Source organism: Neovison vison, chromosome 6 (genome assembly GCF_020171115.1).
Source record: "Neovison vison isolate M4711 chromosome 6, ASM_NN_V1, whole genome shotgun sequence".
In the NCBI taxonomy this organism is placed as follows: domain Eukaryota; kingdom Metazoa; phylum Chordata; class Mammalia; order Carnivora; family Mustelidae; genus Neogale; species Neogale vison.
The window spans coordinates 204875648-204902203 of NC_058096.1; the positions used below are offsets into that span (position 1 = coordinate 204875648).

Consider the following 26556-nt stretch of genomic DNA (forward strand, 5'->3'; position numbering starts at 1 on the left):
TTGGGGATGGGAGCTGGGGCTGTTCTGGATTAAATGGGCAAGGAAGGCCTCGCTGAAGTGACTTTCAACTGAGACTTGAAGGAGGAAAAGTATTCCAGGCAGTGGGAACAGATGTGGAAGCCCTGAAGCAAAAACAGCTTTAGGATGCATGAGGAAGCCAAGAGAGGCCCCAGGGGCTGCAACATAGGAGGCAATGGGGAGAGGGGCAAGAAAAGAAGTCCCGAGGTACTGAGGGCGCAAGAGCTTGATACTGCAGAGTTCCTGGTAAGCTGCTTTGGACATACTATTTCAAGGGCTAGAGGCATCCATAGAGTCACCCAGAAAAAGACGACAGCAGTTACCTCGTGAGAGGTTGATGGCAGTCGGCTAGGCTAGGATGGAGACAAGTGGGCCCTGCGCAGTACTTTGTGGGGGTAGAGGCAACAGGTGGAGCCGGGTGCGAGACATAGTAGGACGAGGAAGCCACGGAGAGGAGCATCCGCGCGGCCGAGGTGGATCCGCTGCTGAAAGAGCTGGAGGGGGCAGACTGACCCTATCCCTGTGCGGGTCGACCTGACGTCCGAGGAGGGAACCTAGGCCACAGGAGTCTGGCACTCAGGGTAGATCCAGGAGCTGCAGTCGAAGGTGAGGGGTAAAGTTCTGGGAGTCCAAAGAGGGTCGCTGCCAGCCGCCGGGAGGGCGAGGCGGCCGGGGGCGTGGCCGGCGCCTGTGCAGGCGGCACTGCGCAGGCGCGAGCTGACCGTTTCCATGACTGCGAGTACCCGCGCGTCTAAACCGCTAGGCAACTGCTGCGTCCAAGACCTGGACCCCGCGGGAAACGTTTGTCCCCGAGAGTTTCAGCACTCGCACCTCAGCGCCGGCTGCTGTCCGGGGTCAGCTGAACCCCCCTTCCCGCTCGCTCTCTGCGGCCACAACATGGGCGACCTGGAGCTGCTGCTGCCAGGGGAGGCTGACGTGCTGGTGCGGGGGCTGCGCAGCTTCCCGCCGCGCGAGATGGGCTCCGGAGGGTGAGGCAGCTGGATCCAGGGGTTAGGCAGAGCCACGGGGTCGGAGTCCTTGAATGAAGGAGTAGGGACCTGACATGGGGGAGAGAGTGACCAGTGTGGGGGAGCCCCCAGGTGAAGAGACAGAGCTCTCCGACTTAGGAGTATATGGCCCTGAGCCCACTCTGGCCCCTCAGGATCAGGTTAGGCTTCAATAGGAACCAGCCCACCCCCACTCCTACGACACACGTGTGCTCCCAAATGCAAATACACCCCCACTCTCTGGGGCAGGTGGAACCAGCAGCATGAGAATCTGGAGAAGCTGAACATGCAGGCTATCCTTGATGCTACAGCCAGCCAGGGGGAGCCCATCCAGGAGCTGCTGGTCACCCACGGGAAGGTATGCTGGGATCACAGGCATGGTTCCTGCCTTCCCACAACCTCCCACATCACCACTCTACCTCTCAGGAGCACCCTGGGTGCCACTTCCCTCGGGGTGGTGTGTGCTACACCTTTGATTTTGTGCCCCTTTTGTACAGGACTCTGGCACACCAGTCCAAGTGTGAGGCATGGCTTGATTTGGGAGGTAGTTGTGGATCAAAGAACAGCCTAGGCTGTGGGGGGAGGGCCCACATTCTAAAGGCATCCTTGAATAGACTGTCAGGCCAGAGGGGACCCTCAGTAAAGAACAGGGTGGGACTCTGGTATGGAAGGAGGTAGCCTTTCTCTTCCTCTTCCTCAAAGAGAGAGGACTTAGAAACCAGGGATCAGCCCGGCTGGAACATGAGCCAGGACATGGCTCAGATAAGTAACCTAAGGCATCACTTTGCAAAAGCGTTCTTCTGCAGATGAAAGGTGGAGCCTCCTGCCGGAGGGTGGGAAAGGACTAGGAAATTGTGCAAGGCCCTGAGTAAGGATGAGGCCAAGGCACACTAGAACCTTTGAAGGCCAAAGGACTGGGATGAGAGGGAGGGCATCAGCAGGAGAGCCAGCCTGAGAGGAACACCTGGATGGGGACAGAAGGGACAAGAGCATAGATGTAAAGGAGAACAAGGCAGCCTAGGGACTAGGCAAGAGCCAGTTATAGGAAGCATTAGGAATGTCCCCACAGAGATATCAAGGGCAATTAGAAATGAAGGTCTAAGGTGCAGGAGACACATTGGGAAGGTGCCTATGGAAAGAATCTAGGGGCCCAGGGGACTTTGAGGAGAGTCAGGCAGGGCTGAGCCAGGGATGGGAGGGTTGCCAGGCCAAGGTAGGCCTACTTCATCCCTGTCCTTTCCCCTCCCCCTCAAAGATCCCAACTTTGGTGGAGGAGCTGATTGCAGTGGAGATGTGGAAACAGAAGGTGTTCCCTGTGCTGTGCAGGCTGGAGGACTTCAAGCCCCAGAACACTTTTCCCATATACATGGTGGTGAGCTAGGCCCCTGGTCACACCCCACCTGTGCCTTTAGAGGGCTCTGGATTCAAGAGGAGAGCTAGTAATTTCCTCAGCAGCTCCGGGCTCTGTTCTCTTTATCTGACAGGTACACCACGAGGCTTCCATTGTCAACCTTCTGGAGACCGTGTTCTTCCACAAGGTGAGGCATCAGCCCTGCCCACCAGCTGTTGCCCCACGCTACGGCCTGACAGGGAAGGGGGTTTGTGGCTGTGTGGGGAGAGCATTGGAGACAGAATGTTTCCCCTCTGTCTCCCTCTCAGGAAGTATGTGAGTCAGCAGAAGACACTGTCTTGGACCTGGTAGACTACTGCCACCGAAAATTGACTCTGTTGGTGGCCCGGAGTAGCCGTGGTGGCCCTCCTGAGGAGGAGTCCCAGTACAGCACCCCAATACAGGTAGGTTGAGGTTCCCTGGGGGTGCCAATTGGTAGGCCGGGCTCCCTCAGGACCTGAGCAAGCTGGGGGTGGCCCAGCTTAAGCACCATGTCCCCCCCACCCCCAGGAGCTGCAGAAGCAGGCTGAACTGATGGAGTTTGAGATCGCATTGAAGGCCCTCTCAGTGCTGCGCTACATCACAGACTGTGTGGACAGGTGGGCAGTCCTGCCAGGCCTGGGGCCCACAGTGGAGGACTGGGATCCCGGGCCTGTAGCCTCTGCTCACTTCTCTCCACCACCACACCTAGCCTTTCCTTGAGCACCTTGAACCGCATGCTCAGTACCCACAACTTGCCCTGCCTCCTGGTGGAACTGCTGGAACACAGTCCCTGGAGCCGCCAGGAAGGAGGTAAGGTCCTCCCCCACCTGCCTAAGCCCCAGCTCATGGCTGCCCGGAGACATCTTCTCAGACTGACGGAGACAGGCAGCTTGCCCCTGGGAGACACACTCTGCCCGCTAGCTCGTAGTGGATCCAGGGATGCCTCACGTGGGATGGGCTTGGACCTGGGCTATGCAGCAGGCAAGGCTCTGTGTCTGCTACTAAGGACTCCCCCTGCTCTAGAGGAAGCAGTGCCCCAACCTGAGCCAGTCCTGAGCCCATGCAGCTGTAGTGGCTGAGTGAGCAACCCCCATTCCTCTCCCCAGGCAAGCTGCAGCACTTTGAGGGTGGCCGTTGGCAGACAGTGGCCCCCTCAGAGCAGCAAAAGCTGAGCAAGTTGGATGGGCAGGTGTGGATCGCTCTGTACAACCTGCTACTAAGCCCTGAAGCCCGGGCCCGCTACCACCTCACCAGTTTTGCCAAGGGCCAGCTACTCAAGGTGGGGCCCTCCTCCGGTTGCAGCACCACGCCAGCCCACCCCAGCCCAGTGCAGCCCACTTACCTCAGCCCCAGTCCTATTTCTAGACCCTGAGCCTCGAGTGACACGGTCCCCACAAGCACCTCAGCCCAGCCCAGCACAGGCCCTCTCTGGTCAGCCCTGCTTCACACTGGCCTTCCCTGGACTCTCTTGCAGCTTCGGGCCTTCCTCACGGACACACTGCTTGACCAGCTGCCCAACCTGGCAGACCTGCAGGGCTTCCTGGCCCACCTGGCCCTGGCTGAAACCCAGCCCCCTAAGAAGGACCTGGTGTTGGAACAGGTAGGTACTAGGAAATCAGTGACTCAGGACAACTCCCCGCCTTGCCAGCTCCTCCCTGACACTTTGCACATTTCTCCCACAGATCCCAGAAATCTGGGAGCGGCTGGAGAGAGAGAACAGAGGGAAGTGGCAGGCTATTGCCAAGCACCAGCTGAGGCACACATTCAGCGCCTCAGAGCAGGACCTGCGGCTGCAGGCACGAAAGTGAGTCCTGCTGAGCAAGCAGAAGGGGTGGAAGGGATGCAGAAGGCATGGGCATAGGCAGGGGTGCTCTTGTGTGCCCACAGGCTAGGCCCAGCCAGGCTTTTCTGACCTCTTTCCTAGATGGGCTGAGACTTACAGGCTGGACGTCCTGGAGGCAATAAACCCAGAGCGGCCCCGCTGTGCCTACTGCAGTGCAGAAGCCTCCAAACGCTGCTCACGGTGCCAGAGTGAATGGTATTGCTGCAGGTGAGGGCATCCTGGGACCTTGGACCCCTAAGCCCCCCTTTCAGACCCTCCGCTAGCTCTGCATGCTCACCAGCCCACCTGCTTGCAGGGAGTGCCAGGTCAAGCACTGGGAGAAGCATGGAAAGGCCTGTGTCCCGGCAGCCCAAGGTGACAGAGCCAAATGAAGGCTGCAGCTGCTAAAGGCCAGCCACCCGTACAGCCCACCCAAGAGTGTGCCCTTGAACCTCAGGATCTCAGCCTAGCCTCTGCCAGAGCCCCAGCCTCCCAGGTGGTGAGCGCAGCGAGCACAGACCCATCTTCCCCAGCAAAGCGCTCCCCACTTCCTGCCCTACCCAGCGGGTAGGCTGAGGGCGCTGCCTCTTCGAGCTGGAGCAGGAGGGCGGGGGCAAAGACAAGGGCCGGATGTGGGGACCCTGTTCCTCTAGCACAGTAAAGCTGGCCTCTAGAAACAGCCTGCCTTCGAGTGGCCCTTCGCGGTGGTCGTCATCGGTGTAGCAGGAGGGGTGCTCCCGGGATGCAGGGAGAAAAGGAGAGGGAGGGCCCGGACGCTGCGAGAGCGCTCCGCATCCCACGCCCTCGCCACCCCACTCCGCCTGCGCGCCGACACAGCCCAAGCGCCCAGGTTTCCGTTGCGCCGCTAGCCCCGACTCTCTCCCGTGGCCCCGCCGGGATCCCGGGGGCGGCGCCGTATCGCGGCCCGCCCCGCGGCCCCGCCCGCCCCGCGCTCGCGGGCGCCCAGAGCCGGCGGGAGTCCGGGCGGGATCCGGCCATGTCCACGGAACCTGAACTCATTGAACTGAGGGAACTGGAACCCGCGCGGCGCGCCGGCCCGGGCCGCACCCGGCTGGAGCGTGCCAACGCGCTGCGTATCGCGCCCGGCACCTCGCGCAATCCCGCACGGCAACTGGGCGCGGGCCGCGGCCACCACTTCCAGCCAGCGGGGCCCGCCACGCACACGTGGTGCGACCTCTGCGGCGACTTCATCTGGGGCGTCGTGCGCAAGGGCCTGCAGTGCGCGCGTGAGTAGCAGCCCCGCACGCTGGCGAGAGCGAAACGGGCGGCCAAGAGGCAGCGCCTGCGCTGCGTGTCAAGTCGCAAAGGAGGGGGTCGGTCGGCAGGGTCGGTTCCCGCGGGCCAGGTGCATTGGCTTTAACCCGTCGTTTAAGAGAGTGCAGGCGGATAGATGGTGTATATCCTTGTCCTACTCCACCTGCATCGGGGCACAGCTGCGCAGAAGCAGCTGCCGACGAATAACTATGAATAAGGTGCTGATTCCAAGCTTTTTATCTTTAAAGTGTCTTGGCTCTTCTTGAGAAAGGCTTTGTTTCCACCACTCTCTATAAGTCCCTGTTCCCAGGTCCACCCCTTCCCAAAGATTCACTCACCATGTCCTCCTCCAGAATCTCTGGGATGGGGTAAGTTTTACCCCCTATGGGAGGGGGGCAGGGGGAAAGTATCTTGTGGGGGTCCTCTGCAGATGGGAATTTTGTTGAGCAAATACCTATCGCAGACCCAGCCAGGTGCCAAAACATGAAACACAACCACACACCAGCGGCCCTTCTGCCTCCCAGGAGTCACCCACCAGCAAGCAGAGGTTGCTGCCCTACTGGCTATATACACCAGCTAGAATCGGTTGGGATTTTACAGCCCTCCAAACCCCTGTGCCTGGACTTCAGACGTGTTGAATCAATCACTGGGAGTGTACCAGCCATTGGCAGAAAACAAATCATTCCACTGGAATTGAGTGAAATTGAGAGTAGTTGAGAGTTACTGCTCTAGCCCATTTAGGGATAGACACCCTCTAAACACCATTTAGAGAAGGTGTCCCAGACTTGTGTAGGCATGGAGACCCTCTCATCCAGAACAAGAGTCTGTCCTGAACACCAGGGTTGTGACAGAATACCAATCATGAGCAAGGGCTGGAACACTGAAGTGTTCCCAAGGAGAAATAAAGTGGACAGAGATAAAATACAGGACAATTTGGGTGTGTGTCAGAAGCAAAGAGAAGAGAGGAATCAAGGGTGATTTTGGATTTTTTTTTTTTAACCTCAAACTGGGAGAGTAGCAATTTTTGCTAAGATGAGGTGCTCTGGTGAGGGGAGGATGGAGGTGAAGAGTTGTTTTGGCCACATTGGGTTGACGGGGCTTCGACCTGAGGAGGGAGGTCAGCGATGGAAGTCTTGGATCTGGTGTACGTAAGTGTACACAGAGCAGGGCAGTGATGAGGACTGAGCCTTAGACACTCTCCATTGGATCTGGGAGTTGAGACAAAACGAAAGGAACTTAGCAGGAGCTGCAGGGAAACCAGGGTAGCAGGGAGCTCTGGAAATCAAGGAGAGTAAGCATCAAATGATGCTGAGGGGGTGAGGATGTTGAAGGGACCTGGCATGCGACCCTGCGCATGTTGCTGAGGACCCTAACTAGCTTTCTGGAGGGAGGGGCAAGCCTGACTGGAATGGGTAAAGGAGAGAGGACGTTAAGCAGTGTATGTAGATGAATGTTGGTAAGTTTTGGTGCGAGGGATGTAGAGACAGATGACGGAAGAGAACAAGTGTTTAAGGCTTTTGTTAAATGCGCGAAGATGGCGGGGCGGGGGGCGTTGACAATGAGGGAGGGGTATATTATGCACTCAGTGCGAAAGATCCACCCGTTCAACAGGCCTGGATCCCTAACCGCCGGAGGCCTTCCCGTCAGTTTCCAGACGTTAGGGGACCAATACTAGAATCTGTATAGCAGCGGGGGGTAACAAGACCTTAAGATAAGGCCGGTCATGCAGAGCCTGGCGGGCAACGGCCTTCATCCCGGGGGTTCTCTTCCGTGCCCGGAATGCTTCTCTGAACTGTAGCTGGGGCTCCTCCGCCTCACCGCCAGGCCTCTCTGCAGATTGCAAGTTCACATGCCACTACCGTTGCCGCGCTCTTGTCTGCCTGGACTGCTGCGGGCCCCGGGACCTGGGCTGGGAACCTGCGCTGGAGCTGGACACGAACGTGGTGAGCGCGGGGCAGGGGGGGCGTACGGAAAAGGCGCGCAGACCTGTAGGCCACACTGCAGGAGTTGCTTAGGCCGCGCGGCGTTACGCGCAAAGAGCGTTCTAACGGGGGGTTTCCCGCGACAGAGAAAGGCTAATTCTGCGCGCGGGCTCGAAAGGGTGCCAGGGATGCCGACTACGCGCGGACCGCCCGGAATCGCCCTAACTCCGCGTCCGCGCAATTTCCGCACCTCCCCGCATCCGCATCCGGTCTTGCGGCCACGCTGGTGCACATGCGCACGCGCTCGGACCTGTTCCCCAAGAGAGGAGGGGTCTTCGAGGCAGAGCCGAGCCGAGCTGCCTGGGCTATGAGGTCATTCCTGGAGGCGTGGCGCGTAGGAACCCGCCCTCCGAAGTCCCTCCCCCAATGAGACGAGAGCCCGATCCTGGCTGTCTACGTTTCAGTGTTAACGGCTGCCGCGCGAACTCAGATCGCGACGCACGCGCACACGCGCCTGGGGCGGTGGTTGGAAGCTACCGGCGCACGGGACTTGGGGAGCTGGCTGGCGGGCGGGCGCGGCGATGGGCGAGGCGGATGCGGGGACGCCTTCTTTCGAGATGACCTGGAGCAGCACAACAAGCAGTGGTTACTGCAGCCAGGAGGACTCAGACTCGGAGCTCGAACAGTACTTCACGGCTCGTACCTCACTGGCTCGCAGGCCGCGTCGGGACCAGGTGGGGGCCGGGGTTTTGGGCGGCGGGCCGGTGACAGTCGCTGGGACCCTTCCCCTTCACACTAAGTTGTCGGCTCGAGTTTGTGGGCAGTCCCACTCCTCCGTCAGTTGGGATTCCATACCGCCCCGGGGCCAGCCTGCGGAACCGTGTGCGGGGCTCTCAGCGCCTCGATGCCGGGTGCCGAGGCCTTGATGTCTCTGTCACAGACCGGTTGAACCAGGGGAAGCAGCTACGTGGCTTGGGGTAGACCCGGGATGGGCATTATCCACCTATGAGTAAAGCCGACCGCTCAGTCTGGACGAGCACCTCGATTTCCGCGTTTAGACGCTCCCACCTCCTCTCTAGGGGACGGGGGTGGGGGTGGTGGGAGGAAGTGGAAGGGAGGTGTCCTCGCGGGGAACTGGGAAATGTGTTTAGGAAGAAGGTTCGGACTCCCCCTCCCCCCTCCCCCCCCATATGCACTCTTGGACGGAGCCAGCTGAGTCCCCACCTCTTACTAGTCCTGGCCTGCCACTGGCTTCTGGCTTCTGGAATGTGGAGGATTCTGGAGTGGACCTTGCTGGAGTGCTCGCTTAGGCAGCACATATACTCAAATCGGTGTGGACCTGTAGGAAGGGTATTGAGATTCCTAAATACTTCAAGTATTTTAGGTATTTAGATTCCTAAATACCCTTCCTAGAAGTCCACACCAATGGGAAGGAAGGTGGAAAGGAAGCCTAGTTCTGGACTGTAAGCAAACAGGAGCATTTATCCACGGGAGGTGAGGCAGACTAGATTGTACAAAGCCCAGAGGTGGGATCAAGAGAGATAGGAGTTACTGGGGCGCCTGGGTGGCTCAGTGGGTTAAGCCGCTGCCTTCGGCTCAGGTCATGATCTCAGGGTCCTGGGATCGAGTCCCGTGTCGGGCTCTCTGCTCAGCAGGGAGCCTGCTTCCCTCTCTCTCTCTCTCTCTGCCTGCCTCTCCATCTGCTTGTGATATCTCTCTGTCAAATAAATAAATAAAATCTTAAAAAAAAAAAGAGAGAGAGAGATAGGAGTTACTAATCCAGGACTATAAGATGGGATGCTGGAGCAGCTGTTCCTCTCTGAGTCTTCTAGGTGTCCCCATTATCAGAAACCTCTGTGTGCCATGAGTGTGACCACCAAGCTCAAGTAACTGTACAGGAGCTGGTACACCTCAGGAGAGCACCCTGCACAGAGCATCAGGAAAGAGACGGGGACTGTGAAGCTCCGAATACCTTGCAGCAATGCAGCAGAATTCCTTACATGAGCCATGGAAAGGGACTTGTGAGTCTTTAGATGACAATTTTGTAATCTTCAAAAATTTTTTTAATATTTTATTTATTTATTTGACAGAGAGAGAGAGCAAGAGAGGGAACACAAGCAGGGGGAGTGGAAGAGGGAGGAGGCTTCTTGCTGAGCAGGGAGCCCCATGTGGGGCTCGATCCCAGAACCCTGAGATCATGACCTGAGCCGAAGGCAGACGCTTAACGACTGAGCCACCCAGACACCCCTGTACTCTTTAAATTTTACTCAAAAATTCAGCCCAGACCTTTGACTCTGGGTCATTTGACTGGTGCAAGGTTTGACTGGATCCCTGGGACTTTCTGTCACTCAGGTTTGAGCCATTTTCCATTGTGAAACAGTGAGAAAACCACAAGACACTAACCAGTTGAAAAGGTGGCTGGGGAGTCCCCAGTTGTAGGTAAAATACAAGCCATCAGTCACTATGGACAGTGGCAGAGTGGAGGGTGGGTCACCATAGTGTGGGAAAAGGGAAACTCCATGGTCCTGCTGTGCACACAGAGGGTTGTTGGAATCCTCCCGCAGGAAGCTTTGGAAGCAGAAAAAGAAACTTCTTATTCTTTTAGAATACTGACAGGACAGTGCAATGCCTCCAGTCTAAGTCCCCTATTTTATGAGTAAAGATACTAAGGGAGGCAAAAACAAACAAACAAAACCTAAGGGAGGTTCACCTGGAGAGGGGAAGAGACTGGAACATAGATCAGTGCATCACTGCACCCCAGTCCAGGGCTTCTAGGTGACCTGGGAAGGAAGAGAAAGGAGCAAGTGTTCTCATCCTCAGGCTGGAGCTCAGAACCATCACAAGGAAGGGAAATAAGTTGGTGCCATCTCTGTGCTCACCGTTCTGTAAACAGAATTCTCTTCCTTCTTGCTGGGGTTTGGAAGTTTGTTCAGCTTTTCTCCTGCCCTACAGCACTCTCCTATCCTAGTACCCCTTCCTGTCCCAAGCCCTCTCCTCCAGCCTGAACAAACACATCCTCCCTTTATTCCCAGGCTCCAGCCTTCATTTTACCCTCCAAATCTCCCATTTCCCAGGACCCACACCATTTGTTCTTTACTAGTCTTGGAGGGTTCCTCCCTGCCCCCAGTAAGATTTCCTTCGAAGAATTTTTCTTCGAAAATTCCCTGCTGAGATTTTCACTTCTTAGTGCTCTCCTCCATCCAGATTTTTTTTTTTTGAAACTTGGGGAAACAAGTAGGCTTCAGTTTCCGCACCTCCCCCAATGCCCCCTTCTGAGGCCCCAACCTAAGTTTTAAGTGCCACATACTTATTGGAAAGTTCTAGGTACAGAGCATACTGCTAAAAGGCTGTCTAGATGAAGAGCACCCTACCATCTAATGTGTCCTCCTTATTCATCCCCATCGGACAGTTTAAGCTTGGGGGCTCCAAAGCAGCAGTTAGGGAGAAGCCTGCCTCTCCTGGGCTCAGAGCTAGACACAGGTCATTTTGGAGGAGCCCAGCTGGTAAGAATTCCCCTGGGACAAAGCATTGGTCAGCAGTGATCTCAGCTGCATCTGTGACACTCCCATTCCAGCCAGGGCCTGACGTCAACAGGAAGTAAGGCTGATGCAATGGAACTGGGGAGTTTGATAGAAAAGTGTTTGTTCAGAGCTCTGGCTTCCCTGGTCCATACTCCACCCTTCCAACAAGAATCCAGCCCCTGGAGGAGTGGGGGATGGGCTAGGTGGTAGAGGGAAAAAAAGTCTTTGGGCTGAACCTCCAGACAGGAGGGAGGAGGTGCAGAAGCCTACCTGCTTGGCACTTGTGGGACCAGCTCTACCAGGAGGCAGTTTAGAGCCTGGCCTGAAGCTGCCTTTGGCGCAGCTTGGTCAAGATCAAATGGCATGTCACAGTGGTCTCCTCCCTGTATGTGAGACATACGGGGTTGGCCCCAGATCCCTCACCAGAAGGTGTTAAAATTGTAGAGGTTGCCCTTACCCTCATGCCTGTACCTGGCTGGGCTTGTGGTGTGCACCAGTCCCAGACCTCTCACCGGGTGGTCATGGCCCTTTGCTGGGGCAGAGTGGCAGAGTGGTCTCCCTTCTCCAGAACACTCCTGACCCCACCTAACTAGGGTGCTGGAATCAGGCTGTGCAGTTGAAAGGTGCTTTTATTGTCAATAAGAATCACACATCTTGGGGCGCTTGGGTGGCTCAGTGGGTTAAAGCCTCTGCCTTCGGCTCGGGTCGTGATCCCAGGGTTCTGGGATCGAGCCCCGCGTCGGGCTCTCTGCTCCGCAGGGAGCCTGCTTTCTCCCCTCTCTCTCTGCCTGCCTCTCTTCCTACTTGTGATTTCTCTCTGTCAAATAAATTAAAAAAATAATAATAAAAAAGAATCGCACATCTTTTCCTGGCCCCTGGCCTTCTCTCTTCAGTTTTCTTGGTTTTAAGGTATCCTTAGGGCCTCACCTAGTGCTAAGGAGGCCCCATGTAGGCAGCATAAAGAAGCCAAATGACTCGGCTGTTGCTCTGCCCATCCATTGCGTGCAAAACCAGGAGCAGTGGTGGCTTCTTCTCATCAGGACTCAAGCTTTGTTTCCAAAGTTTCCAAAGGCTGCTTTTTCAGTTTCCAGAGGCTGCTTTTTCAAAGTGGCCCACGCAGACTCACCTCCCTGTATGTGACGTGCGTTGCAGTGGGTTGGGTTCTTTTAATGACCCTGTGTCCATGCTGGCCCCTCTTACAGGACGAGCCTGTGGAGTGGGAAACACCTGACCTTTCTCAGGCTGAGGTTGAACAGAAGATCAAGGAGTACAATAGCCAGATCAACAGCAACCTCTTCATGAGCCTGGTGAGTTGACAGCCTGGGAAAGGGGGTGTGGGGAGAGGCTACAGCTGAAGTCACAGCTAAGGTATTCTTGGGTGGGCCTAAGCAGTAATTTATTTACACCTAGCCTAGCCCCAAGTGGACTAGCAGTGTCCAAATCTGTTCCATCTCACGTGGAACATAGTCATGGTTTGGTTTTTCCTCTTCAGAACAAGGATGGCTCCTACACAGGCTTCATCAAGGTTCAACTGAAGCTGGTACGCCCTGTCTCAGTGCCCTCCAGCAAGAAGCCACCCTCCTTGCAGGATGCCAGGCGGGGCACAGGGCGGGGCACAGCTGTGAGGCGCCGTACCTCCTTCTACCTGCCCAAGGATGCTGTCAAGCACCTGCATGTGTTGTCACGCACGCGGGCACGTGAGGTCATTGAGGCCCTACTTCGCAAATTCTTGGTGGTGGATGACCCCCGCAAGTTTGCACTCTTTGAGCGGGCTGAACGCCATGGCCAAGGTAGGCTTCCCTCCCCGCCATGTATGAGGGTATATATGCATGCACCATGTGTAAGGGGCTGAATGGGCTGCGCCTGACTCTAATCAGATAACTTTCTTCTCCCTGCCTGGCCTTCAGTGTACCTCCGGAAGCTGTCGGATGACGAGCAGCCCCTGCGGCTCCGGCTCCTTGCAGGGCCCAGCGAGAAGGCCCTAAGCTTTGTCCTCAAGGAGAATGACTCTGGGGAGGTGAATGTGAGTACCCAGCCCTCTTTGGCTTCTTGGTTGTCACTGGATAAGGCTGATGGGTCACAGCTGCAGTAAAGTTGGAAGGAAGAGTAGGACTGGAGAAAAAGCCCTGCAAAGCCTCTTTAAGAGTATGTGAACCTTGTAGCTACAGTGAAGCATTCCAGGCCACTCAAGCCAAGGTCACAGGCTTGTCCCAAGATGCCGGGAAGAATTGTCTTGGTGGTCTGTTCTTTTCTGTTGTGGAAAGTCCTCAGGAGATACAGGAATTCCTCTGATAGTATGGTGATTCCAAGCCAGATCAAAACACACAGGTGGAGGGGCACCTGGGTGGCTCAGTGGGTTAAGCCTCTGCCTTCGACTCAGGTCATGATCTCAGGGTCCTGGGATTGAGTCCCACATTGGGCTCTCTGCTTGGCGGGGAGTGTGCTTCCTCCTCTCTCTCTCCTTGCCTGCCTCTCTGCCTGTCAAATAAATAAAGTCTTTAAAAAAAAAAAAAAAAAAACCACAGATGGGCCCACATCAGGGAGGCTCCTGTTCAACCATTATGACTTTTTACCTAGAAGCTTTCTGGCTTCAAAGTATTGGGTCTATGGAGTAGTATTAAACTCAGAGTGTGGGCATAGCCTTTCCACAGATAACTGGGTGACATCTGGTTTGGTTGCCTGTCTTCAAGGTGACTGCTCTACTTTATGGGGCCCATCTTCTCTACAGACTATTGTCAAGAATCCTAGCACAGGCCATTCAGGCAAGAACGTAACATTAGAAAGTCCTATCCTAGCTGTGTGACATGACTGCTGCTCTTCGATGGGGAGGGCCTGCTGATTTGGCCATGCCTGCTGCAGCCTGTTTCCCTCCTTTCCACCTGCAGTGGGATGCCTTCAGCATGCCTGAACTACACAACTTCCTGCGCATCTTACAGCGGGAGGAAGAGGAACACCTGCGCCAGATCCTGCAAAAGTACTCCTATTGCCGTCAGAAGATCCAGGAAGCCCTGCATGCCTGTCCCCTGGGGTGACCTCTTGTACCCCGGGGGAAAAGAGGAGAGTAGGCAGCGCCGAGAGCGTGCCGTGTGAGTGTGACAGGGCCCATGTGGCTTGAAGAATGAGTGTGCATGGAGGTCATCTCTTACCAGGGGAATGAGCCCAGAGAACAGCAAAGGAGCTGGCCCCCTGTGTCCACCCATAGGTGTAGCAGAGCATGGCTCTTCTGCCCTTTGTGTAGTGGGTCATGCTGGGCCGGGGTTGCCTCAGAAAGCTGCTCCAGGCTTGCAGCAGGGATTGAGCAGAATTAAGTCTCTTTAATTCATGTCTCAGATACCAGAATCTTGGGAAACCCTACAAACAGAATAGGGTCATGTTTGCAGGGATAAAGGCCCTCATCTATGGGGAAGGGTCGTGTGTGTTGGGTCTCAGATGGAGTGTCAGGACAGTCAGAGCCAAGGGCAGGTGTTCAAAATAAGGCAGGCGTGGGGAACGAGTCTAGGTTTCCCTCTACAGTGGCTTCTGACTCCTCACACACACTGGGGTCAGGGAATCCTGGCGCATGGTGCAGCAACAGTGCCTCAGTGCCTCCTCCAAGGAGGATGTCCCTAGGCCAGGGTCTGTGTGAATGTGGGCACTGGTCCAGGTCTGTGCCTTCTTTGCCTATCAAAGCGAGGGTCTTTCCCTCAGTTATTTTTGATGATGTATGCGAATGTATGTACTATTTTGTGGCCTCAGCTGCATGCCTCCTGTGGGGAAGGGGATGGGGGTGACAGTCATCATCAGGGCCTGGGGCCTGAAGAGAATTGGCTGAATAAAGATTTAAGATTTCTGCTTTGTAACTCTTTATTATGAGTCCACAACTGAAGTTGCCCTCATGCCAGTGTCTACCAAGGGTGATGGACAGGCTCATAGAGCACCTTTTAAAAGTCACCATGTGACCAATATTTGAAGGATGTGGGGGTACAAATAGGGACTGTCAACACACACCACCATGGGGGTTCAGGTCAGGCAAGAATATAAGCTAGAATTTAGGGAAACCACACCCTTCCCAAAACATACTCACACACACACTCTAAGCTGTGGGAGGCGTTTTTACTGAGCTACTACTGTGGATCAGGACCAGATGTTGCTCATGGCCCCGAAGGTCTAGCTGTTAATTCTTGCCTTCGTAAAGTATGCCTTCTAATGGGTTTGGAAAGAACACTGAACCCAAAGTTCTTCAGACTGACCGTAGAGCCAGCGTTGGTGGTATAGTGGTGAGCATAGCTGCCTTCCAGACTGACCGTAGCTATACGTTTGGCCAATTACCTAGTTTTCTTTAGGTTTGGTTTCTTTACATGCAACAGTGGTGATCACAGAAACGGTGTGGGAATAAAACGAAGCCAGGCGGGCAATGCGGGGCCTGGCCTGGGGCAGCCCTAAAGGGCTGGTTGTGGGGAAGCTGGTGGTTGGGCAGCCCGCTGGACCTGACTTCTGGGGACCGGGGACGTCCGAGACGCCACACATTAAAGCAGGACACAACCTCCGCTTGACTGGGTAGGAGCTGTCCCAGCTGGGGAGAGCGTGGCCTGCTGGGACCTGACGTTTCGCTGTTCCTGCTGGGATGCCTAGCTTCCGAGAGCCGCTATTGGTCCCGCCCCGCGAACCGACGAGAGAAGCAGCCAATCAGAGAAGGCAGCGTGCGGAGCGTGCGGAAGCGGAAGTGAGGTTTCCGTGGAGACAGCGGAGCCTGCAGAAGGCGGCGGCGGCAGCGGCGGCGGCGGCACCTGCGAGCGGAGGCCCGGGCAGGGCATGGCGGCGCCCACGGCCCTGTGAGAGCAAAGCGGCCGAGGGACTCGCCATGCGCCGGCGGCCCTGACATGGGCGCCAGCGGCTCCAAAGCTCGGGGCCTGTGGCCCTTCGCCTCGGCGGCGGGGGGCGGAGGCCCGGAGTCGTCGGTCGCTGAGCAAGCTTTGGTGCGGCCGCGAGGCCGAGTCGTGCCCCCCTTCGTATTCACGCGCCGCGGGTAAGGGCGCGGATTCCGCCCCGGGGAGGACAGGCGGGCAGCGGGGCGCTCCCCGTCACAGGGAGCTCCACGAGGAGTCGGATGTTTCTGGCACCCGTGGGAGCAAGGGGTGGGGAAAGCAGAGCAGTCAGTTCCTAGCGATCTGGCTGCTTGGAAGGTCTCTCTAGGGGAAGAGTGGGCCTGAGGCTTGTCCATGGGCGGGCACGGAAAGCTGAGCTGGAGCCTCCCTGAGACTTCAGAATTTCTTTCTTTCATCCCTTTCTGCCCAGCATGAAAGTTGAAGGCTCCTAGCCTCCCTCTCCCCCAATTCTTCTGAGGGAAGAATAACCCTGTTTTGACTGTTTTCGTTCCCCACCGTCATGGGGTTAGACCTCTGAGGGTAGTAGCCGCGAAAGTAGGGCTGGGCCCCAGTGTTGAGGATGGAACCTTGGTAAAAAGACCTTCACCCAGTTATGTTCTTCACATCTGGAGTACTGACCTCCCTTCTCTTTTTCCACGGGTCCAGATAGGAGCGCTATACTGGCCTGCTCCTTGTGAGCCAATGGAAATGGTACTCAAGTGATGTTGGAGATTTGGCTGTAGATATTAGGGAGACTCAACATTGGTAGTCTGGCCACACCAGCCATCTGGGGTGGGTGGGGAGGATTCAACCTTTTTCTCTTTAGGCTCCCTTCTAGTTCAGGCATCTGCCATCTCAGGTTGGCCCAGGGCCAGCGGCATCTTCTGGAGAGAGACACGTACCCAAGCCATCATCCTGCCCACTCTAGATGTCCTGGGTGAAGACAAGGGCCTGATGTTGGAATGGCTGCTTTTGTTGAGCAAACCAGTGATGAGAACTGGCTGTGGCTGCTATGACAACGTGCTCTGATTGATCTCTCTTCTGGGAGACTGACAGAGTAGCACTAGCTACCATCCCACTCCCCACTTGCTTCTAGTAGACCCCAAGCCCTAAACAAAGGATTCTTCAGGCATATTATCCTCTTTTCCTCCCACCAAGGTTGCTCCCCATTTGGAGGTGGGCACATTTCCCTGTAGTCTGGTCATTTGCCATGACTGGGTGTGGGGCTCCAGCCCAGCCCGTTCCCTCTCTCTCCACACAGCTCCATGTTCTATGATGAGGATGGGGATCTGGCTCACGAGTTCTACGAGGAGACAATCGTCACCAAGAATGGGCAGAAGCGGGCCAAGCTGAGGCGGGTGCATAAGAACCTGATTCCTCAGGTGAGGGTCTGGGCAGTGGTCATAGAGCCTGTGTTGAGTGTGTGGAGACCCCAGATGTGGTCTGCTGTCATGGTGGGATGTGCATGTCTTGGGGAAGGAGCTGGCCCTCACTAGCCTCTGTTTCCATGGCAGGGCATCGTGAAGCTGGATCCTCCCCGCATCCACGTGGATTTTCCTGTGATCCTCTATGAGGTGTGAGCCTGGGGAGTGGCAGGCATAAGCGCTCCCTACCCCACCAAGAAACCCCCAGGCTCAAAGTGTGGCTTCCATTAAGGAACCTAAGCTGGGGCCACATCCCTGAATAAACTGCATTGGCCTGGAAACTTCAGCCGTGAGCGGGGCAGTCCTGCAGTGTTGGTTGGGTGTTGGTTTATATGTGGACAAGAGGTGGCTGGCGGCTGGTGAGGGCTAATGGCAGAGTTACCAGCCCACCTTCCCCAGCAATCCCTGCAAGGAACATGGCAGGGCATATGCCGGTCAGGAATGCCTGGTTCCTGCACCCTTGCCTGGCCTGCTTTCTTCCAAGCTTGCCTAGGGCCCAGCCCTGCTAGGGGCTACAGCACTTTACAAGCAAGGTCTGCCTTCTTCCAGCCCCTGGGCTGTGGGAACTGTACACAAGTGGGAACTTCCTTTCCCTCATTTCCCTTACCCCCTTGTTGGAGCATTTCAGCCGTTTGCTACCTCGATTCCTCCTATGTTGGACAGAGGTGGGGGGCAGTGCAAGCCTGATTCTTCCTGCCTACCTTCTCATCTGTTCCCACCCCCAGATGGATGGACAGTTTTCTGGCTGTTAATAGGAGATGGGACTGGTGTGGGAGGATTCTTCCTCCACCCAGGGCTGGACTGATCCCTCCCCACTGCAACTACTTATTGTCCCCCCACACACACACACATACACCCCAGCTGAGAGGGCATAAGACGGGAACAGGAAGGGCTATGATGCCTGTGCCTATGGGGAGTTGCCCCGGCCCACCTACTTTGTCTAATCCTCCTTGCCTTTGTACCAGCCCGACACTTACACACACCCCTGCCATAGGGAGGAGACTATCTGCCACCCTTTGGTGAGGGACAGCACCCCTAAGGTTGGTGTCAATAGCTGTGAGGAGCCCACCACCCCTTTCCCTACAGTATACCCATCCCCCAGGATCAGTCAATGGAAGGTACTGAAGCCCCTGGGTAGAGACAGAAAGGAGAGATCAGTCATAAAGGAATACTTAAAATGTGAAAGTCTGTAAATAGTCTAGTCCATGATGTTGGGGCAGAGTCTGATTTCTACATCAAAATGACTTTTTTTTTTTTAATTCCTTACTGTGCAAGCTCTGTGCTTTTAAGAGTGTGGGAAATGGCTTGGGAAGGGCGGCCCCCAATCTAAGAAGGATGTTGTGTTATTTGTTTAGTTTCAATAAAATTATTTGTAGACCCTGCATACAAGAGTGGCATCTGCTGTGACATCCCATGTCTAGACTGGGCCACTCCAATGGCTCCCATCTTTATCATCAAGATGAGCCCCCCTTGTGGCCATCCCAGCTGTGGCCAGCAGGTGGCAGTGTATTCACACACCCCTCACTGCAGGGCCCCTCAGAATGGAAGGCCACTCACTTGTCTATTGTGTTTAATAGGTGGAGACTCCTAGAATTGGAAGGCTTTGGGGTGCTTCACTAGGGATTGGCCCCATCTGCCTGACCCGAGGTGACAGCATTACCTCAGGTAGTTCTGAGACAGCTGTCTTGCCCCCAGCAATGCCAGCTGACCCCACATGAGGTCACAACACGAACCCCATGGACCTCCAGTATCCATCTTTTTTTTTTTTAAAGATTTTATTCATTTATTTGACAGAGAGAGATCACAAGCAGGCAGAGAGGCAGGCAGAGAGAGAGAGAGGAGGAAGCAGGCTCCCTGTCGAGCAGAGAGCCCGATGTGGGACTCGATCCCAGGACCCTGAGATCATGACCTGAGCCGAAGGCAGCGGCTTAACCCACTGAGCCACCCAGGCGCCCCTCCAGTATCCATCTTAAGTGGACAGCAATCAGCTGGGTGCCACCATGCCCTTGGCCTACCGCCAGCCTATGTAGCCCCAACCCACCTGCTTCCTCCCAGGACTGTCTGTGGATACCACCAGGAGAATGGGTTTGGGGCTTCTGTTCCATCAGACAGAACTCACCCACTTAGTACTTTCTTTGTTCCTTGCTGACCCTGTGTTCTCACCTCCTGCTGACCCTGTGTACATTCAGCCTACACTTCTCAGGCCCTGCTAGAAGTCTGTTTCCCTGCTAGGTTTGGCTATTGGCCATCAGCCCAAATTCCAGTTAGGAAAGAGGGAGTTCAGGGACACAGGCTTCTGGGTTTGGGGAGTTGGCCTGCCAGTCGTTTGGAGGCTTAAATTTGTCATATCCGGAGCAGGATCTTCCTGTGCAGCCTTTGTAGGTCTTCTTTGGGCACCTTCCCACTTCCCTGATAAGATGCCAGACATAAGGCCCTGTCATCCTTTGTTATCCCCCTTACTGCCTCAGGGCCAGGACTCTGCCATGCCAGATGGCATCCCATCTCCCATCACCACTATCCCAGTGTTGGGGGAACTCCCTGGGTTCAGCCTGCCCCAGCTGACCCCAAAGCTGGAAACAATGGGGGTCAGGGCAGTGTTCTTCCACTCCCTTCCACTGGGCTGTGTTCACTTCCTTCCTGCTGGCTGCCTGAGGAAGTGTCCCTGCCCTGGGACTGTCTGGTATGGCCTTTGTTTCCCCAGGGGCCCCCACCCTTGCCGTTTCCAAGGCTTGTGTCCCTTACGGAGCCAGCACAATGGTATGGGGACACACCCTCCCTTGCCATGTCCTGGACTCCTTGGTCCTCGGTGGTACTCTAGGGTGTGTACCCAGTTGCCCAGTCTTCTTCCATGGCCTTCTGTTAGGAGAGGGGCCCTGGCCTCAGGGAGGTGGGCCAGTAGGGTGAATGGGGTAGGCTGAGGGTGATTTGAGGGTGTGCAGTCTTGCCCACCCTTCTAGAACAGCCTGCTGGGACTCCACTGCAGCTTTGCCTGGGGCCAGTCCTGTTATGGGCACGCCCTTCCCATAGAAACAGCCCTTTTCTCAGCCAAGTTATGAGCTCCCTACTCTACAGTGTCTTGGTGAAGTTCACCCAGGAATCTGGGGGCCTATAGACCCCTCCCAGCCCCTGTCCCAACCCCCACGCTACGCAGCACGTTACATCAACATGTTTTCCACTCTCACATTTGGGATGCTTCCGCTGTCAGTGGGAAAAATTGACCCAGCTCCTGGAAGTTCCCCAAAACCCCCCGGAGCCGGTTCCCTTCTTCACCACCTGCCTTGGGGGACCCACCACTGGGCCCCTCCACTCACAGGCTACTGGATTTGAGGACCAGCCTCAACCCCAAGGGGAGATTAGGGAGAAGAGCTTTCAGGGTTAGGAAGCTGCCGGCATGGCGGAGGCTGTCACCTGAGCCAAGTCCTACAGCCTTCCCGTCACCTGGTGCAGTTCCCAGAGCCAGGGTATACTGCAGGCAGGGGGGAAGGGTGGGGAGGGCAGCCAGCCAGCAGGGCACGTCGGAGGGAAACAGGGTCAAGGCGGTCCCTTCCCCCGCGCTTGTTTCTGGCCCTTTCCTCAGAGGGGCAGCAGGAAGTGAGGAAAAAGGGTTGGGGTGGGAGGCGGGAGCGGGTGGGAGGGGATGGGGTTTATCAAGTCGCCGGCGGGCTGCCCGGCGGGCAGCAGCTGGTGCGAGTAGCTTAGCTAGAGAGGCTCACCCAGGGAAGAAGGGAGGCCGCCGACCTACTGGGCCCGCGGGCTCCCACACAGGTGAGCCCAGTGCAGGCGACTGCTCTGCACCCCCTTAGATCCGCTCACAGGAGCTCTTTCTCCCTCCCCTCCCTGGCGCGCAGACGGGATGGGCTGGTGATGCAGACCCGGGCCCTTTGGGGGAGCTGAGCCCCGAAAGGGGCAGAGGATCTAGGAAGACGCACGGAGATCTTGGCCCGGTCCGGCTCCAAGGCTGCTCCCCAGCGGGAGGGGCCTGTGGGGCGAAAGGGCTCATGATACCGGGTGGAGGCCCGGGGAAGCCCCTCTAGCCAGGCTGGCTCTCTCTGCGGTTGGGCCGGGTACTTCTGGGGGTAGCAGCCTCCTCAGGTTGAAATAAAGGCTGGGGGGCTCCTGCAGGCCTCCAGGGAGCCTGGGCAGGAAGGAATGGGAGCCCAGGCATGGGCCTGCCCCGAATGCAGGTCGCGGGCTGGGGGCCCTATCCCCAGGGCCAGCTGGGCTTACAGACCCCAGCGGGACCGGCCACGCTGCGACTCAAAGGTCTTGTTGCCAAGACAACCCACAGCCTCGGCCCAGCCAAGCAAGGGCTAAGAGGCTGGTGCTTAGCCCCCTCCCCAAGACTAGCAGGGGGCGGGGCTTCCCTTCAGAATGGAATGGGGGAAGGGAGCCCTGATACGTAGGGGACTGGGTGTTGTTGTCCCGGGAGGCCCGAGGTTGGCACTGGTCACCGTCTCTCTTTCCAAACTAACGGCCGAAGAGCTGGAAGCCACACTTGCGGGTACAGGGCCAGATCCTCTGCTGCCCCCAGCCAAGGCCCCGGGTCCCTCAGCACCACCTTATGGACGGGCGGAGGAACACCACTTTCTTTATTCCCTCCGCGACTCCAGTCCCTAGCGCTGTCCCTTTAAGCGGCTGGTCGCGCGGCGGAGCCGGGAGGACTGTACCACCGGCCGCGAGCTGGCGGGGGAGGATATATTGGGCTGATTAGAGCTCGCGCCTCAGAATCCAGAAGAAAGCCCCATTCGGAGGGGCCTCACGGCCCCAGATGGATGGCCACATTCCTCGGCGGAGGATCTGAGAACCTTGGATGCCGAAACGGGGCACTGGCAGCGTGAAAGTCAGGAACACCTTCCCGCCCCGGCCTCAAGTCCTGCCCCGGGCCCACCTCCGCTCTGGATTCTTAAAGAGCCCGCGGGCCGGGGCTTGGGGGGGCGGAGCAGCAGAGGCGCCGAGCCCGGGCCGCGCCTCGGCGAGCGGCTGGAGTGGGCCGGGCTGGGCCGGGGATGGCGGTGGTCATGGCGCGGGTCCCGGCAGCGCCCCGCGCGAGGTGAGGGCGAGCAGTGCAAACCTAGCCGCGTTCCCACACAGGCTGAGTTCTGGACCCCCCGGGATGCGCCCAGCGGGACGGCCCAAGAACCCCCCACCCCGGCCCGGCTCAGGCCCCACGTGCGGGGCGGGGGCGGGGTCCTGCACAAAGGCCAGGCGAAGTGAGCTCCTCCCCGGACCCGCCTGGCGGGCGGGCGCGCGCGCGCGCGCGCGCGCATTCCCGGCGGCTGCGTAGGGAAGGGCCAGTTCGCTGGCGCCGCCGTGGGAGGTCCGCCGCCCCTTTGTCCCGGTGCGGGCCTCCACCAAGCTTGGGAGAGTGTCTGCGCTCGAGACAAAGTCCTGACAGCCCCGCTCTTCTGCCGGGCGGGTGCTACACAGATACCAGTTCCGCGGCTGTGTTCCAGCTTCCTGGTGGCTGCATGAGCTGTGCCCTGCCTTATCCAAATGCTATCATTTCTCTGGATCGGGAATTCTTCACGGGGTACAGAGTGGGCCTCTGGTTCGGGGCTTTCTGAAACCTTGTGTTGGGTGGTATGCAGATATCTCTATTTCTGAGTAGCGAGTCCATGGCTCAGTCTGCCAGTTCTGAGTCACAGACCTACCTGAGGTCTCTGCCCAGCCATAAGCCACCTGCTCCAGGAAGGAGCCCTATGTTCCTGGCAGTGAGTTCCCAGGGTGTCTTGCCTTCCCCTCACTGGCCTGTGGTCTCTCAGACCTGTAACACTCACCTAACAGGGTCTGAACAGCCTGGGCACCGTGCCCCAACAGAGCCTGGGCTGTGGGAGTGTGAATAGGTTTGCGGTGGGCACTTCCAGGATTTCGTAGACTGACTTGCTCTCTCCCATCTTTCCCCCAGTTCCTGAGCTGGTGCCAGGCAGGTGACACCATCTTCCTGCAGCCCCCAGCATGTGGGCAGGCCTGTGCCCTGCCGTCACACTGGCCCTGGTGTTGGTGGCATGGGCCACTCAGCTCAAGCCCACAGCGCCACCCATCTTCACCGGCCGGCCCTTCGTGGTAGCATGGGATGTGCCCACACAAGACTGTGGCCCTCGCCTCAAGGTGCCCCTGGACCTGAAGGCCTTTGATGTTCAAGCCTCACCTAACGAGGGTTTCGTGAACCAGAATATCACCATCTTCTACCATGATCGGCTGGGTCTGTATCCACGCTTCAGTTCCGTGGGACGGTCTGTGCACGGGGGTGTGCCACAGAATGGCAGCCTCTGGGCGCATCTGAAGATGCTGCAGGAGCATGTGGAACACTACATCCGTACCCAGGAGCCCGCGGGCCTGGCGGTCATCGACTGGGAGGACTGGCGGCCCGTCTGGGTGCGCAACTGGCAGGACAAGGACATATACCGCCAGTCGTCACGCCAGTTGGTGGCTATTCGCCACCCCGACTGGCCGGCAGAGCGCGTGGTCAAGCAGGCGCAGTACGAGTTTGAGTTTGCCGCCCGGCAGTTCATGCTGGAGACGCTGCGCTTTGTCAAAGCCGTGAGACCACGGCATCTCTGGGGCTTCTACCTCTTCCCCGACTGTTACAACCACGACTACGTGCAGAACTGGGAAACCTATACGGGCCGCTGCCCTGATGTCGAGGTCTCCCGAAACGACCAGCTGGCCTGGCTGTGGGCGGAGAGCACAGCCCTCTTCCCCTCCGTCTACCTGGATGAGGCCCTCGCGTCCTCCACCCACGGCCGCAACTTCGTCAGCTTCCGGGTTCAGGAGGCCCTCCGCGTGGCTCACACCCACCACGCCAACCACGCGCTCCCGGTCTATGTGTTCACGCGTCCCACCTATAGCCGCAGGCTCACGGGGCTGAGCGAGGTATGTGCCTTCGGCGGCCCTGCCTTCCCCCGCCACCCCCAACCACTGTGGGGTGGGGGTGGGGTAGGCAGGGGGCCTCCTGCCCTCCAGCTGACTGGCTGCTCTCCATCCCCTCCCGTCATTCTCTCTGTGACCTTGTGAAAGGGTGGCATCATTAGGTCCATTTTGCAGATGAGAAAATTCAGGTCGAGATGCTGAGAAATTTGCCCAAAGCTTTCCAGCACATCCAGGGCAGAGCAGGGACTTGGGACTAGGCACCCTAACTTTGGAGTTCATCCTGATAGATACATCCTAGATTTGAGTAGGCCATTGGCTTGGGAAATGGAAGCCTGAGTAGGAATGCAAATGGCTTGTACATCTAATGAGAAAGGGAAACACCCTCTGCCTGAGGGTGGGAAGGGGTACGGGGCTGAGGGGACCAGAAAGTCAGAACAGGGTGGGGTCCTGTCCAGCCTGTCTGGTCCTCATCCTGTGGTCTCAGTCTTCCCCAGTGACCGTCCTCCTCCCACACAGATGGATCTCATCTCCACCATTGGTGAGAGTGCAGCCCTGGGCGCGGCCGGGGTCATCCTCTGGGGGGATGCAGGCTACACCACCAGCACGGTAAGACACCCCCCCCCCAGCCTACTAGAGCGGAGTCTGCGGGAGTGGGGGACAGGCAGAGAGTTGCAGCTTTCGGCTGCCTACCTCAAGGTGGGCAAACCAACCTAGATGGGGCCCTTTGTCTGTCTCCCTCCCAAGGCTCCTCTGGTCCCAACAAAGAAAGGGTCCCTCCCCTATTCCCAGGAAAGGGATCATTCTGTCCTGAACAGCCTCAGAGGTCCACCCTTCCCCCTCACCCTACCCCCATGCCCTGGGCTCACCTCTGGAGCCACCTCCTTTCTCAGTGGAAACGGGCGGTCAGGGCTGGAGCACGCATGTATGTGAGCACATGTGCATGCTGTTACAAGAATGTACAGGCACTGCAGGGTGAACACAGAGTTTCTATCCGGGCCTGTGGGTTAAGGCCACTGACCTGATCCCTGGCCTCTGTCCCCAGGAGACCTGCCAGTACCTCAAGGATTACCTGACACGGCTGCTGGTCCCCTACGTAGTCAACGTGTCCTGGGCTGCCCAGTATTGCAGCTGGGCCCAGTGCCACGGCCACGGGCGCTGTGTACGCCGTGACCCCAGCGCCAGTACCTTCCTGCACCTCAGTGCCAGCAGCTTCCGCCTGGTGCCAAGCCACGTCCCGGGTGAGCCCCAGCTGCGGCCGGAGGGGGAGCTCAGCTGGGCTGATCTCAACTACCTGCAGACGCACTTTCGCTGCCAGTGCTACTTAGGCTGGGGTGGCGAGCAATGCCAGTGGGACCATACACGGGCAACTGGGGGTGCCCATGGGGCCGGGGCTGGGTCCCACCTCACCGGCTCACTGGCTGTGGCAGCCCTGGCCCTGACCTGGACTTAATAGGGATCTCTCACCCGGCTGCCGGGCAAGCTGGCCTCTGCCACAAGGGCTCTGCCGGGCACGTAGGAGCCTGCAAGAGGTGGACAGACTGGAGCCCCAAGGGGGCAGATCCCTGGGGATGCCCGGTAGGGCGTCCATACCAGCTCTCACCCCCCTGTTCTAAGGGGGAGGGGCAATTCCCTGAGAGGCCCCTTCTCTCCCTGCCAGAGAGGAAGAGGGGCTCAGCTGGGCCAGAGCGGACCTGACCCTACTCTCCTGCCCTTGGATAGTTTATTATTATTATTTTGGGGTCTCTTTTGTAAATTAAATACAAAACAACTGCTTCTGTGCTTAGACTGTGTGCACCTAGGCAGAACACGTGACAGAGATCCCAGCGTCTCTCAGGTTTGAGCGCAGCTCTGTCTCTATGAGACCCTGTGCTCGGGACTTCCTGTCTGTCAAATGCGCTCCGTGGAACCTGAAGGCCCAGAGCTGACCATTCTGCAGCTGCCTGCTGAGACTGGGGCCACCAGGAACAGAGGGATTCACATTCCATCCCAACACCCAGGGTCTTGCTTTCTCCATATTGATTGGAAAGTGGTTGGGCCCAGCCTTCTGTGAGGGACCAGGCTCATTGTGTTTCTGCTCCTTGCTCCTGGGTCCCCCCTGGCCCAGTGCCACTCACCTCGCCTTGCCCACCCAGGGAGAACGGGGAAGTGGATATTTGATCTTCCCTAGCTGGGCAGGCAGCCAGACTACCCCTCCTTGCTGTTCCCATAGGCAAGGGCGTATCTTCCACTCCCTGCTCCCAAGGGCAGTGGACTCCGGCCCCACATACCTCTCCCCAGCTGGGTCACAGGTCTCCACTGGGGTTTGGGACCTGAATCCTGAAGTCTTGTCCCTGACCCACTGCAAAGATTTATGTTGGGGCAAGAAGGAGACATCTTGAGTCTGGGAGCAGAGACCTCCTTAAAGGTCAGCTCCTTCCTGGCACTGGGAGAATGTGGCTTGTCCCTAGCTTTCCCAGGGAAGAGAAGTAGCATCTGGAGTCA

At 57.4% G+C, this 26556-nt stretch overlaps 4 protein-coding genes and 1 long non-coding RNA gene across 9 annotated transcripts; 4 read left to right on the top strand and 1 right to left on the bottom strand.

Moving 5' to 3' along the window:
• Positions 1 to 145: 145 nt before the first annotated feature.
• Positions 146 to 4892, top strand: ZMYND10 (zinc finger MYND-type containing 10). Of its 2 annotated transcripts, none has more exons than XM_044255270.1 (12): positions 146 to 264; positions 1275 to 1383; positions 2281 to 2397; positions 2510 to 2563; positions 2685 to 2819; positions 2926 to 3014; positions 3107 to 3207; positions 3504 to 3676; positions 3872 to 3997; positions 4080 to 4201; positions 4322 to 4447; positions 4536 to 4892. In XM_044255270.1, the coding sequence occupies exons 2-12, from the start codon at positions 1312 to 1314 to the stop codon at positions 4609 to 4611; spliced, it is 1191 nt and encodes a 396-aa protein (XP_044111205.1). In that variant the 5' UTR covers positions 146 to 264; positions 1275 to 1311; the 3' UTR covers positions 4612 to 4892. The 2 variants fall into 2 exon arrangements, with proteins under 2 accessions (XP_044111205.1, XP_044111203.1); XM_044255268.1 differs by lacking the exon at positions 146 to 264 and adding an exon at positions 833 to 1007.
• A 293-nt stretch (positions 4893 to 5185) lies between these two features.
• RASSF1 (Ras association domain family member 1) lies at positions 5186 to 14776 on the top strand. Of its 2 annotated transcripts, XM_044253510.1 has the most exons (6): positions 5186 to 5466; positions 7331 to 7437; positions 12140 to 12244; positions 12430 to 12727; positions 12845 to 12960; positions 13823 to 14776. In XM_044253510.1, the coding sequence occupies exons 1-6, from the start codon at positions 5217 to 5219 to the stop codon at positions 13967 to 13969; spliced, it is 1023 nt and encodes a 340-aa protein (XP_044109445.1). In that variant the 5' UTR covers positions 5186 to 5216; the 3' UTR covers positions 13970 to 14776. The 2 variants fall into 2 exon arrangements, with proteins under 2 accessions (XP_044109445.1, XP_044109446.1); XM_044253511.1 differs by lacking the exons at positions 5186 to 5466; positions 7331 to 7437 and adding an exon at positions 7908 to 8150.
• On the bottom strand, positions 6998 to 7840 carry LOC122909396. Its single transcript, XR_006385133.1, has 2 exons — positions 7667 to 7840; positions 6998 to 7324 (listed from the first exon to the last, which is right to left on the bottom strand). It is a non-coding gene; the product is annotated as an uncharacterized LOC122909396 (long non-coding RNA).
• A 919-nt stretch (positions 14777 to 15695) lies between the features above and the next one.
• Positions 15696 to 18589, top strand: TUSC2 (tumor suppressor 2, mitochondrial calcium regulator). Its single transcript, XM_044253512.1, has 3 exons — positions 15696 to 15942; positions 17043 to 17163; positions 17296 to 18589. The coding sequence occupies exons 1-3, from the start codon at positions 15797 to 15799 to the stop codon at positions 17359 to 17361; spliced, it is 333 nt and encodes a 110-aa protein (XP_044109447.1). The 5' UTR covers positions 15696 to 15796; the 3' UTR covers positions 17362 to 18589.
• Positions 18590 to 20882: 2293 nt separating this feature from the next.
• On the top strand, positions 20883 to 25847 carry HYAL2 (hyaluronidase 2). 3 transcript variants are annotated; one of them, XM_044253513.1, is made up of 4 exons: positions 20883 to 20970; positions 23111 to 24078; positions 24592 to 24681; positions 25118 to 25847. In XM_044253513.1, the coding sequence occupies exons 2-4, from the start codon at positions 23161 to 23163 to the stop codon at positions 25523 to 25525; spliced, it is 1416 nt and encodes a 471-aa protein (XP_044109448.1). In that variant the 5' UTR covers positions 20883 to 20970; positions 23111 to 23160; the 3' UTR covers positions 25526 to 25847. The 3 variants fall into 3 exon arrangements, with proteins under 3 accessions (XP_044109448.1, XP_044109450.1, XP_044109449.1); XM_044253515.1 differs by lacking the exon at positions 20883 to 20970 and adding an exon at positions 22139 to 22255; XM_044253514.1 differs by lacking the exon at positions 20883 to 20970 and adding an exon at positions 22495 to 22735.
• Positions 25848 to 26556: the final 709 nt, after the last annotated feature.